Source organism: Diadema antillarum, unplaced genomic scaffold (assembly GCF_040938485.1).
Source record: "Diadema antillarum isolate AM-2024a unplaced genomic scaffold, OU_Dant_1.0 seq00000778_RagTag, whole genome shotgun sequence".
Taxonomy (NCBI): Eukaryota; Metazoa; Echinodermata; class Echinoidea; order Diadematoida; family Diadematidae; genus Diadema; species Diadema antillarum.
In genome coordinates, this window is record NW_027271666.1 from 1341110 (window position 1) to 1354785 (window position 13676).

The 13676-nt window shown below is 37.8% G+C and overlaps 1 protein-coding gene across 3 annotated transcripts in view; it reads right to left on the reverse strand.

Annotated features, from left to right (window-relative positions):
- Positions 1-9446: 9446 nt before the first annotated feature.
- Positions 9447-13676, reverse strand: part of LOC139738974 (uncharacterized) — a 177645-nt gene continuing 173415 nt past the window's right edge. For all 3 annotated transcript variants that reach the window (XM_071649591.1, XM_071649594.1, XM_071649593.1), the window contains exons 13-14: positions 13153-13266; positions 9447-11420 (exon numbers count right to left, since the gene is read on the reverse strand). In XM_071649591.1, coding sequence (XP_071505692.1) covers positions 11350-11420; positions 13153-13266 — 185 coding nt within the window. In that variant the 3' untranslated portion in view covers positions 9447-11349. The remainder of the gene's footprint in view (positions 11421-13152; positions 13267-13676) is intronic.

The window sequence follows — 13676 nt, forward strand, 5'->3', positions numbered from 1 at the left end:
TGACAAGCAAAGACAAGAAAAGTGAAGAAAAGAAAAGAACAGAAAAGAATGGAGAAGAGAAGGAAAGAAAAGACATCTTCAAAGGCCGCACCACGCTCATCATAATTCAAGGCTTTAGTTGTTTTTTTTTTTTTCTAGTGCTACTTCCGGAAAAAAAAAAACAAGAAAAAAAAAAAGTAGGGGCACAAAGTGGTGACACCCTATGTATTCCTACGTATGGTGCAAAAGAAATCAAAAACAAAAACAAAACAAAACAAAAACGGGGGGATTCCGAGCTACTCTAGCAGCTGCTTGATTCAAAGCATGGTCAGAATCATGGCGATCGCTGGTTCCAACGGCTAAATCCAATTTCATTAAAATGCTTCGGGAATTCCATGTCATAATATCATTCCATAATATGATTCGATAACACTATATAACGTCAATAACGTTGTTAATCACATAAGTTCTTATAAACATTTGCTAAACTGTACACAAGGATAAGGATAAGGATACCTCCCTGTTGTTATACAAAACTCTAATCCAACCCCATTACTACTGTAGTGTAATCTGGAGGACTGGTCACTCGGGTCAACTAAATCGATTGCAAGTTATTCAGAACAGATGCCTAAGAATGGTGCAAGGTGTTTGCACCCGTTACAATAGGGAAACTCTTTATTCTTCTCTTCAGGTCGACCGACTCAAAGAAAGAAGAGGAAAGCAAGCCTTAATCTTTACATTCAAACTGTTGTATAACCTTGCTCCAACAACTTTGTCCTCTAGTGTTCAACTCAGATCATTTGAAAATTACACTCTACGAAACTCAAATACTCAAATTGTGATGCCAAAACCTCGATCTAATTTTGTCCGAAATAGCCCATTATATGTTGCATGTAAAACTTTCAATAACCTTCCTGTTCATTTAAGAAGAATTAGTGACATCAAAAGTTTCTCGAGAGAGATCATGAAGTTAGCGGAAATCCCTTAATGTGTCCATAGAAGCATAGATATTTTTTTTTTTTTTAATATCTGAATTTTTTCTTCTTTTTTTTTCCTCATTGATCTTCTTTGTAACTTGTTCAGTGTTTGTTATTTATTGTATATCATTGCATATGTTTGCATTTTCGCCATGTGTATGTATACTTTGTTATTCGATGTGAAACACGGCCTTGCTGAAAAACAGTTGTCCAGCTGAAAGCAGGCTTTTATTTCCGTGTATAAATAAAATAAACTCAAACTCAACTCAACACAAAACCTCCTCGAATTTGCCATCCTACTGTGCTGCATTAACGGGGAAAAAAGATAAAAAGTTTGTAGAAAAGGGAAGTCAAGATGCGCTTACGCAAATTTGATAAAGTTTACAGTGGCGGAGGAGGCTATGTTTTCGTTACCGTTGGCTTGTGTGTTCGTTTGTTTGTTTGTTTGTCCGTGTGCAAAATAACTCAAAAAGTTGTGAACGGATTTAGATGAAACTTGCAGGAAAGGTTAAGAATGACACAAGTATCAAACGATTAACTTTTGGTAGTGATCCGAGAATTTTGGGGGAATTTATAAAGCATTTTTGATATTTTGGCAGGAAGGGTCAATGAACTTGGGAGTTCAGGCTGCGCGTATATTTGAGGTTTGCATGCGCGCACCAAAATGCGTGCTCTAGTTTCTGCTATGGCCGTGAGGCGCACCGTGCAGCTGAAGGTTTATGACGTAACAAAGGCTTCTATATTGGGAAATCGGGCGACTTTCAGCACACAATGCTATAAGTACGGTAGGGGCGTCAAAATAGTTTTTTTTTTTTTTTTTTTTTTTTTTTTCAGGTTGCTGTTTTGTGTGCTTGTGGACGAGCATGATGTACTAGTACATTGTGGGGGTTCCATCTTATGCTTCGCTTTGTTAATCAGGCACTGTGGAGGTAAAAATGACATTGTGGGAGTATTTGTCTATATGGTAGAAAGCAACAGGGTACCTATTGCTAGTTTATTTGTTTGCAAAATGTTTGGGCAATTCATTTTGCTCTGAAATGTTTATTCACATCTAGAATGTACAGCAATGGTGACATTGAAGCGGAAATGGTGTCCATTGCTGGGCTGAAAAAAAAGGAAGCATCACAACACTGTCAAATTTCCTTGAGCACAATTCCGCTCCATCCCCCATCTCTCTCCTACACTCTTCCTATAACTCTCCCTATGCTCCCTCACTCCCATATAATATACAAAACACTACTCCTCTCCCCACTCCCCCCCCCCCCCAACAAAAAAGAGAGAAAAAATAAAGGAAAACCGCACTCCGCCCATACGAAATTATACTCATCGTTTCCTTCCCACCCTATACCCATTACAATTTACTAATTTACTACCAAAACACATTAAACCATCCTAAAAACAAAACAAAACAAAACACGCCACACACACACGCATACGCACACAACAATATGTTTGTCCCATTTGTGTTACAGGGCAGTTGACTCTTTTAAGGAAAAGCGAAATCCCCTTGTCATTTTTATTAATACTTTTTGCTGTTTCCGTCTTTGCAAAGTGAATGAATTACAGTATTACGCAACTATTGGTAAGTTTCCTTCCCTCGTCCTCTCGTTTGTTTGTTTGTTTTTTATTTTACATTTCATATGAGAATGGCATAAAATGAAATGAATGAAACCCAAATATACAAAGGGATTGAGTAAACGTAGCAATAGTACTGCAGAACACATCAGTAAAAAAATTGAGAGAAATTGGAAAATCCATTCAAAAGTTAAAGATTTAAAAGTTTTGATGCTGCTCTCAATGGATAAGAATATTGTCAGTTTCTGATGTCATGTATTAAGGATATAAACAAAATACAAGAAAAAATCAACATTTTTTTTTTTTCAATGAAACCTAGGGCCTGAGTCATTTCCTCGCTTTGCTACTGAGAGATGCTAAGGTATATCATTCCCCCTGCTTTCTGGAAGAAGCAAATCATGGGTTTTTTTCCTTCTTTTCAGTGTGCTAGAAAAGTGAAAATACCCTACATGTATGTTGATTTTTTTATAGGCCTACTTATCTTTTTATGTTCGTTCTTCATAACATGTGATGTCACAAACTGTATACCTAGTCTTCTCATCCAGCAATGGCTTACAAAACCTTTAAAAATGGGCAAGTTTTGAACGGATTGCCTGATTTTCCTCAACCCTTCACTGATGTGTTCTATTGCTGCTATTCAGTCAAATCTACGGTAGTCTGGTTTCCAGATCATCTGCCTGTACTAATTTGCTTCAAATTCCCAGAATATTAACGCCCTCTACCGACGAAAGAAGCAGCAAACTCATAACTGAGCTAACTGCAGCAGTAGACGAGCCTACAGCAAAGGCGGTTTTTCAGTCTACGGCAGCGACTTGGTAGAAGCGGAGGGTGCACTTTGTGCAGGGTCTTATAGTTATGCAAGGTTTGGAGACCAGACGTTCATTCTCCTTTAATGCAGATTCCTTTGATCAATATCATTAATGGTAATTCTGCTCCCCTGGAACCTGACGAAAAAGTGTTTATGACGATGATTTTATTATTACAGTCATCACTAATAATAATAACAATAACAATAACTAGATCTGTCGTCTTTGGGACATGATACATATATGGTATAATTTTGAAATTGACGGGCTGAGGACTTTCTGAGCTAACCTCTACACAACTTTTGAGGAGAAATAAGAAGAAGAAGAAGAAGAAGAAGAGAGAATCCGTACAAAAACAGAAGGTGATCCGAGAGGATACTCGGATCACCCAACTAGAGAAGCACTCTGAGAGCGCAGACCTCCGCCAAGCATGCAGCTCATTTCCACCACTGATCTTGTTCTTCCACAGAGATCAGTGATTTCCACCCATACGTACAAGTAGCATTGTGTGCTGAAAGCCGTCCGATTTTACAAGAGAAGCCTTTGTTACGTCATAAACCCTCAGCTGCACGGCGCGCCCCGCCCTAGCAAAAACTAAAGCAAGCACGCACTAAAGCAAGCGCAGCCTGAACTCCCAAGGTCATTTACCCTACCTGCCAAAATATCAAAAATCCTTCATAAATTCCCAAAAAAAAAAAATTCTCGGATCACTACCAAAAGTTAATCGTTTGTCACTTGTGTCATTCTCAACCTTTCCTGCAAGTTTCATTCCAATCCATTCACTACTTTTTGAGTTATTTTGCACACGGACAAACTAACTAACACACGAACACACAAACCAACGGTAACGAAAACATAACTTCCTCCCTTGGCGGAGGTAATAATACTTTTACCATAGATTAATGATCTAATTAGTTAAATAAACAATCAATCCTGAACTTAATCCTAACCCTAACCCACACTCCTAACCCTAACCCTAATCTTTACTCTAACCTTACCACTAACCAGTATTTAGCCGGGGGGTAATTGCCCTCTGGGGGTAATTGCCCTCTGGGGGTAATTGCCCGGATATGGTGTAATGTCAATAGTTGCCACAGAACTAGCCCTTTAACTGTACCTGTCATCTTGACTACCCTACTGGAAGTAGGTGAGGACCAAAGAGTATAGAAGAGCATAGAAAGCGCACTGCATGTGATTACATTCTTTGATGAGGACCCCGATGAGGACTTTTGACTGCATGACTGTACTGATTATACATTTTGTTAAAGGACAAGTTCACCTTCATAGAGATGTGGGTTGAGTGAATGCAGCAATAATAGTAGAACACAACAGTGAGAGTTTGAGCAAAATCGGACAATCCGTTAAAAAGTTATCAATTTTTGAAGTTTCTGCTCAGTCACGGCTGGATGAAAAGACTACTATAGCTTGTGATGTCACATGAGTACAACGATATAAAGAAAGAATAAAGAAAATTCAACATATTTCCATTTTTCTCCCATAACAAAAGAACACTCGACTTCTCTCTTTCAGAAGGCAGGGGGAATAATTACCCTTAACATACGCCAGTAGCAAGTCGAACAACTGTGCACTTTATTCAAAATGTAAAGTTTTGTGAAATTCTCTGTTTATTTTCCTTATATAGTTGTACGCATGTGACATCATATACTGTAGTAGTCTTTTCTTCCAGCAGTGACTGCGCAGATACTTAAAATACGCGTAACTTTTGAACGGATTGTCCAATTTTCCTCAAACTTTCACTGATGTGCTCTACTAATATTGCTGCATTCTCTCAAGCCTTATGTATATGAAGGTAGACTTGTCCTTTAATTCCAAAGAGACATCAATGGAAATAGGAATGAGGACAATAGTGCCACGCAAAGTTGTTGCGATAGACAGCAAATAAAGGTAAGGACACAAATAGTGTTTATTGCAAGTTCTTCAATAGAATGCATTGTACAACACAGTGGATCAATCACAATGTACATCTTGTCACTCATTTACACACACCACGGTTCGAGAGACCAATGCGGCAGGGGGCTGCAGTACTTATGCTACGTTTACACCGAGCATGGTATGGGCAGCAGGCCAGGTTTTTGCTATGGTGCTGTTACAAAAGAATCAGTAATTTGGTACAATATCACCGAAAATTTTATTTTATGTCAAAACTGAATGCAACCAAATCAACAGAAGATTTAATAGCGGGGAGCAATATTGTAACAGAATCAGATATGATTCTTTTTGGCCCACCATAGCAAAAACCCGACACGTTGCCCGAACTGTGCTCGGTGTAAACGGGCCTTTACACATCAAAAGGGCATCTACATCATAATATTTTATGAGCGGTTCTCACTGCACATTGCGTCATACACAGATTATACAATTCTGACTCAAGACACTGACTGTCAGGAAAGGCACTGAAAAAAAAGGCAAGAAGAAAGAGGAAAATGACTGGAGTTAACACTCAGAAATTCAGAATAATATGCTGTGTTATCTTGCCACAAGGAATCCCGATCAATAAATAACAACTGAAACATTGGAACCTCTGAAAGATAAGGCACAATTTGATTACCTTGAGCAGTGGTCTTTGTAGAATTATGTTTAACTGCATACAATTATATATTCTTAATAATGGTAACAGAATCAGTACCTTTACTTCCAGGTTTCTGATAAAGATATACATTTGAATGAGTTCACCAAAAGCTACACATTAGCTAGGCTCACACTAGGTCTCGGTGTTTGGTTTAGTTGTTTACATTGAGAATTTCATAACAAACAAACATTTCATACCGTCCAGTACATGTTACAAGTTATAAAGGCTAATAGGGTAGAAATCAACTCCAAAAACTGTACATTTAACATTCTTTGCAAACAGGGGTATTCACAACACCACAATTCCAGGACACTCGCCATTGTACAAGATACTATAATCTCAAAGTTGTCGATTCTTACATGGAGGAAAAATGCCTAATACTTGGATAAACAATTGTTTCTGTGTAAATATACCTGCAAAGGAAATTAAATGTCACTGTTTACACATTTCTGATGATTTACCACACAATCAGCTATATGACCCTGTCATACCAGATAATTGTTAAGATTAGAGAGGAACAAAGAAGAAATGCATAATGTCATGTTGAAATGAGATATTCAGCACAAAATATCGATCTACTCTATTTACTGAAAATCTATCTTTCTCTCTGTGTACTTGGAAAGCTGACATGACCGTTACCAATGTATACCAGTGAAATGGTCCACCAAGTGGAAATACTTTACATACCTTTTGATGCCAACATAGGCAATAGAATGCAGTTAACTGTGACAAGGAGTTTACATAATGCTTTTTGCTTGTGTCATCTACAGTACAAAATGTGACAGTGACTTTGCAAGCCATTTCACATGGCATGAATCAATCTCTTATATTAACAAGAAGGAAATACTTCTGCAAATTAACACAAATTATTAGTCTGTGTGTGTAATGGCCACTGTATATTTTTTGATCTAATGACATGGGAGGGGAGGGTGATAAGGGATGGGGGAGGGAGGGGGTAACGGTTAGTGGTCACTCCTATGCTGCTTGCTCATAATATTAGGCATTTTATACTTCTTTTCATAAAACAAATAATGATTACATTCACTGCAATGACTTGTGTCGAACAGAGTTTCCGCAGTATGCATATTCGCAAAACATATACACAGCATTACTATATGAATACTGCTCACATTTTCGCCATTGAACTTCTTTGGACCATGACTGACTCTATTCTGCAATGGTGATTGCATGGTGCAGACTGTAACCACAAAACATTTAATACAGCGTAAGACTGTATGAAAAGAGATTAGGGAGATTAGGCATACAATCAGCAAGCCATAATTTTCAATAAAGTGGTAAATTTTCATTTTATCAAAACAACACAGGATATAATATATCAACTCATCTTATACAGGCGAGTGTATTAACAACACAGGAAGAATTTATGCATTATGTTCATATGTAGCCACACTGTTATTTTTCATTCACACAGTTTATAAAAAGAAAGAATAGAGGGTGTATACTTAATAAGATTATTGCTAGATTGGAAGAAACATTGCCACTTGTCAATTACTTCCTATAAAATCCAATCACACAACTTTATTCTGGAAATTGCACACTTTAAAAAGAGCTGCTCAATTCTACACTTCAAGAAAGTAATACAAAGCTACTACACAATGAAAGAGGCATTACAAAATAAAACATGATAATGACATCATAAAGACATCCAATACATAATTTACAATACTGATTGAAAATGACCATCGATAGGAAATAATTGCATATAATCAACACAACAGAAATCAATATCAAAATATAGTTATCAAGCACAAATTATATAAAAGTAAACCAACTACATAATACAAAATGGCACTAGAGATTTTGAAAATAAACAAAATAGAGAGAGAGGGAATTTCATAAATCAGTGACATTAATCCTCAGCAATTACTTAAGAGGCTAACAAAATACCTATTTCATTCACCACTGCACTCGCTTGGTATCTACGTACTGGACCATTACTGTAAAAGTGGAAATTTTTGCGGCATAGAAATTTTCCTCCATTTCTTGTAACTAGAAATAAAACTAAAAAAATAGTTCTCATCTTCAGAATGCCCACCTTTCCATAAGTCCACAGAATGCATTCAAAGAGAGGGAAAAAGAAAGTTGTGAGATTTGATTTCTGATCAAATGTTTAATGGTAAAGATTGCATTAACAAAGAGATAGATACATAGGGAATGTTACACTGTAAAGTGAGATTTCTTGGACCTATTGTAAAATGACGGTCATTCAATATCCAGAAACTGCTGCAGAAGAAAATGATTCACATAACTGAAGTTAAAAGTTCTATTTTTCTCTTTTTTTAAGACAGAAGGAAATGAGAGAAAGTAAACTTAACTCAGAAAAAAAAAAATCATTAAGATCTTGGTTAGTTTGGGAAATTAAAATCAAAGGTGCTTTAGGGTATGACAAAGGAAGTGCAGCAATGTGGATATCCTTGTATTACATCATTGTTTTTGGTATCTTGGCTATCTAAACATAAAACTATTTCATTGTGAAAGTGCATATTTCTGCATGACTGATTTATTTTAAATTGGGCCAATATTAGTCATCCTCGCCTGTATATAAGTTTGCATTTATGAGTTTTCAAACTGCATGTCATACAGACATTACCTTTCCAGAGGTGTAAACACGACAGCCCCACAGGAGTTACATTTTTCCCATGAGATTACATTTTCCTTTTTTTCAAAATGCACAGCACTGAGGGAAAGAAACTGCTCCATGGGAAAATTTAATTCCCTCGGGACTGTAGAATGTTATATTCCAACGATAGACAAGGTAATGTGTGTGATACTAAAATTAACAGTATACAAATTATTGTAAAATTCATAACATTTTATTCTAGCCCCATCTGCAGCCAGTCAAATTCTTGATTATTATAACCTGATGTGATGCCACTGACCGAAATATACCAGTATTGATCCTCCCTGCATTAGTCACATGATTGCATTATGACCAATCACCGACCAGCATTTATGTAGACCATTTAATATACTCTTATATTTTTGATAATTTCAGTATCAAATGGGAAAATAGCATTATCTGAACCTGGCCTTTGACCTTTGACCTCACAGTTCCAAAGAGAATCACTGTTAGGTTGAACATGCATAAATATGTAAGTTTCATGATGATACCTGGAGTTACTTTCGAGATATGGAGGAAAAAGTACAATTTAGCACTTTCACTTGACCTTTGACCTTTGACCTTTTGGCAAGAAACTTCCCCAAAAATATATATTGGGTAATACATGCCATACATCAAGTATAAAAAAAACAAACCCTTCAGGCATATTGCATTCTAAGGAAAGTAGTGATATTTTGAGGAGTTGACCTTGACCTTTGACCCCCTGACCTTTGACCCACGACCCCAACTTCCCTAGATAATCACTGCCCATCAGTACAAGCATATATACTAAGTTCCATGAAGATACCTTGAACCATTTGCGATATATGGAGAAAAACATGAAATTTCAATTTTTTTTTCACAAAATAACCTGTGACCTTTGACCAAAAATATCCATGTGTTCCTAATTTTTGTGCCAGATTAGTAGAGCGCACATTGTGCGATATTCCATGTCTACCAGCAAAAGGTCTTGGAACAATCTAGGAAGAACTCCGCCTATGCAACAAAAATAGCATTGCAATATATACAGCAGATTCGTAATATATATCCATATATTCAGCTAAACAATTATTATATTACACCTGCCTTGAAATATATACATGTATAATATAGACTTGTGTTAATCCATGGAAGACTATTATATTACATTCAGAAAAACTGTACAGTTTGATTGGCTATTTCTACCTCCCTTACAACTGTATATTTCAGCGGTTATCTCCTTCATCATGTTCTTAAGCTGGACACCATACATACTCTTTATACTGAACCACTGGAATACAAACAGAAAATATTTCATCGATATAACCTAGTATATACTCTCTGATCTTCATTTTAGTGTCATAGATACTCTGTTGCAACACACAATTTTGTAGTACTATAATGAAGATGCCCATTCATAAATCGCCTCTTGTATTCCACATCCTTGGGGGAAAAAATTTTTTCTCAACCTCTGGTTATATTCTTTTTAGGACACACAGGCATAACAAAGATAACATAGCAGAAAAAGGCTTTTGGTTTTATATCTTACTTTTGTATTTTCTCTTGGATGGTACCCTCCACAAGAGGTTGGTTATATGCCATTTCTGCTTTGATTCTTTAACAATGGCAACACCGCTTACTTATTAGAACAGTCCAAAAATTGAATAAATACAATACCAAAAATTCCTACTTTTTTTTTCTTACAAGTGGAGAAGTACATAATGGCTTCATCTATTATTATATCAAAGAGCAGCACAAGACATGGAGGCTGTGGCAGCTTTGTGTTCACGGCACCCCATTTTCCGCACACATCGGCTCACCGATTTCATCGAATGCAAGCATATTCTAACAAGCCCTCCTGAAGCGTTAACCCACATGACACCAGGCATCATACATACTTAACTACCCAGACTGGGGAGATTCTATACAAATCTACTCCTGCTGGTCATCTAATGACAGAGCAATAGCCTTGCCAAAGCCAAAGATTTGCTCTTCATTTATCCACATTTCTGTTTTCGTCATGCTATATAAAGACCTGATATAATCCACTCCTCCTTCCCCCCTCCGACGACGAGAAAAGAAGCAGGAAGTGAGGACGAGGGAAGGGTTACCATGACGATGAAGAGAGACTCGGCGTCTGGGGAGGCACTTCACAAGCTGCGATCACATCCTGGAGAGCTCCATGGGAATGTTAAAAGAGCTGATGACACACCAGCCACAGGTATACCACGGATGCAGCATAATACAAGAATTACTCACACCGCATCAAAAGTCAAGGAAAGTTTGAAGTGGGAGACAGTCGATCAAAATAGTAATGATAATGATTACAAGAATGGAGAAGAGGCATAACTTTCTTTGACCCTGTTTGATCCCGACTGTCTAGGATGGAGATCGTGATGGAAGGTGCATCCATGGACAGTACGGGCTAAAGTCGATTCCCTCTCTCTGTTTAAAGGCCACCAATAACTGAAAGCTCATCTTTCTTCAGACTGACTCGGTGGAGACTCACGTCGAAGGCCCAAGTGATGACAGAACGCCTGTCTCTAAGGGCAACCACCCTATGGAAGGTAAGGGAGAGGGTCTTCCGACTGAGTGTACTGGCAGGATTCTTCAGGGTGTGTGTCCAACCTGGTATGTGCCACTTGTCATTTTCTTGCAACTCTTGGCGCGCACGTTCCTCCCCGTTGTTTCTGCCGTGGGCACCCAGAAGAGAGCCGATGATGCAGTGTTCATTTTCTCTCTCAACTCTCTCCTTTTTTTCCTTTCCACCATCAACCCATCCCGTTCCCTCGGAAACGGTGGTCACAAGGGAGGGGCTTTGCGTCATATTCTGTCATCCAGGTTGTGCTTCATCCTCATCTTCACTCCCTTGGCGGACTCGGCGAGCTTGAGACCTGTAGGGACAGGAGTTTGCAAGACAACTATTTATAACATCAATTTCAGACATGCGTATGTGACCTTCCACCACAAAAACCACAATGAAAGCCACTCATTCCGTCCTCAGCCACTATCAAAATTTTTGGTGTCTCTTGTCACTATGACTTTAATTTTGCTTCCCAACCATGCACTATCAAAGTTCAATCTTCTGTCCACTTCCTGTAATGAAAATACACCACTTGAGTCTTTGATGCCTTTGCTATGTCAGCTTCATAAAATAAGAAATAATTTCAAGCGTAAAACCTTGTAGATATTCAAACAAAAAAGGATGCATATCTGGCGACCAAAATTTTAGGTGAATCCAATGATAACTTTGGGCCATTTGCTGGCAAATTTTGCTACTCCACTAGTATGATGGTTCTTTCTGAATGCTGTCTTTTATTTAAAGTCCCACTTTCTCCCCCAAAGCAGCTTTAGATGCCTTCCATATTTTGTCACCTCTGGCACACATTTAAAGAGAGTTTATGAGATTATACCGTGACAATGACTTTTTAGAACTATAGCTGGTGTCAAACCTACAACCCTTCATGCACATGCATGCACAGCCTGTAAATTTCAGATGGAATTTATTTGTGTAAATGACAGACACATGCAGCGACTCCGCTGCTACATGTCATAATACTCAAAGCCCATCATAACCATGGAAACTTTAATAAACATAGTCACTTATTGATCATTAATTTACAGATTCAGGCATTGTTATGATAATCATAATCAAGAATTTTTGATAGACTGTGCAAAGAGCCACATAACAATTTCCGAACATCAAAGCAGCCAGTATCCTAAAAGGGCGCTTCACCCACAATCTAATACGTCTTCCCAGGACCCCCTCCCCTCCCTCCCCCCCCCCCCCCCCCCCCCCCACCCAGCGGCTCTGAAGTCGAGTGGAGCTGAGTCACCCCTCCAATTATAGGCTGGTTTGGGTTTTGAGGTGAACTTGAATGTGGATGTGACCTCGCTGACATTGATGCATCGCTTCCCGCTGGAGACTACATCTATATCTAGAACTCGACGGTACGTTGGTGTACCGGCACATCCTTCCTTTCTGACTACCAGTAACTTATAATCATCACCTTCCTTATGATATCTACTGACTTTGTGAATAGCCCCATTAGGGACACTGCAATGACAGGTGCATTCTCAAATCATGAAAATACAATACAGGAACAAGCCCTTACTAGTGAATAATATACAGGGATTACAAAGATAAATGGGTTGAAGGGAAAGATGAAGAGAAGACAGACTTTCTCTGGATCTCAGTAACAATCACATTATAATTCCAATTCAATCACGTTGCATACTGTATGAGCATGAATAATCACTGACTCTTTGTTTTCCACATTTGAAAACATGACTCAGCTGATGGCTTGCCAATTTAGCATACTTTGCTCAACTGCACAACCATTAAAAAACTGATTTATTTTGAACACTGACCATTTGCAAGAAAGATGGCTATAGTTTTGTCATGAAATTTACATAACTGCAAAGCTTGCAATTTTCTCTACAATTTTGCTGCACTGCATTTATGACTTACACATTTTTATCAGAAAGGTACATGGCTGAAAAACGAATGTTTTCCAAAAGCGCTCATGGGCAGGGGTCTCAAAAGAATGTGGCACACAGGAAGTTGGCCCTGTGGCCAAAGCAAAGAGTTAAGGAAAGATCATGCCTACTCTCTGCCCAACTTACCCGAGTCCTTGATCTCTTTGACGGCCTTCCCAAACTTCTTCATTTTGGCACTGATGTTCTTGGAGTTACTCTTCAGCTCGTTTTCAAACTCCCTGACTCTTCTTTCAAAAAGACCTGTATTGGAGGCAGAGAACGGGCCGGGTTAGAGAAACCCAAAGAGTGGGAACACAAAGCAAAGATGCCAAGGGCAAAGAGCAGCTACAATGTAATAATGATAATACTGTAAATAGTTATAATAATAATAATTACAATAGTATAGAAAAATAGATAAAATAAAATAATAATAATAATAATGATAACACTGTAAATAATGGTAATAATAATAATAATAATGATAATAATAATAATAATAATAATGATAACACTGTAATAATGGTAATAATAATAATAATAATAATAATAATAATAATGACACACAAAGAGTGAGAACACAAAGCAAAGATGCCAAGGGCAAGGATCAGCTAGGTTTGAGAATACGACTTTGAATATTTTTGAAAATAGATATGAAAAGTTTTATAGCAAAA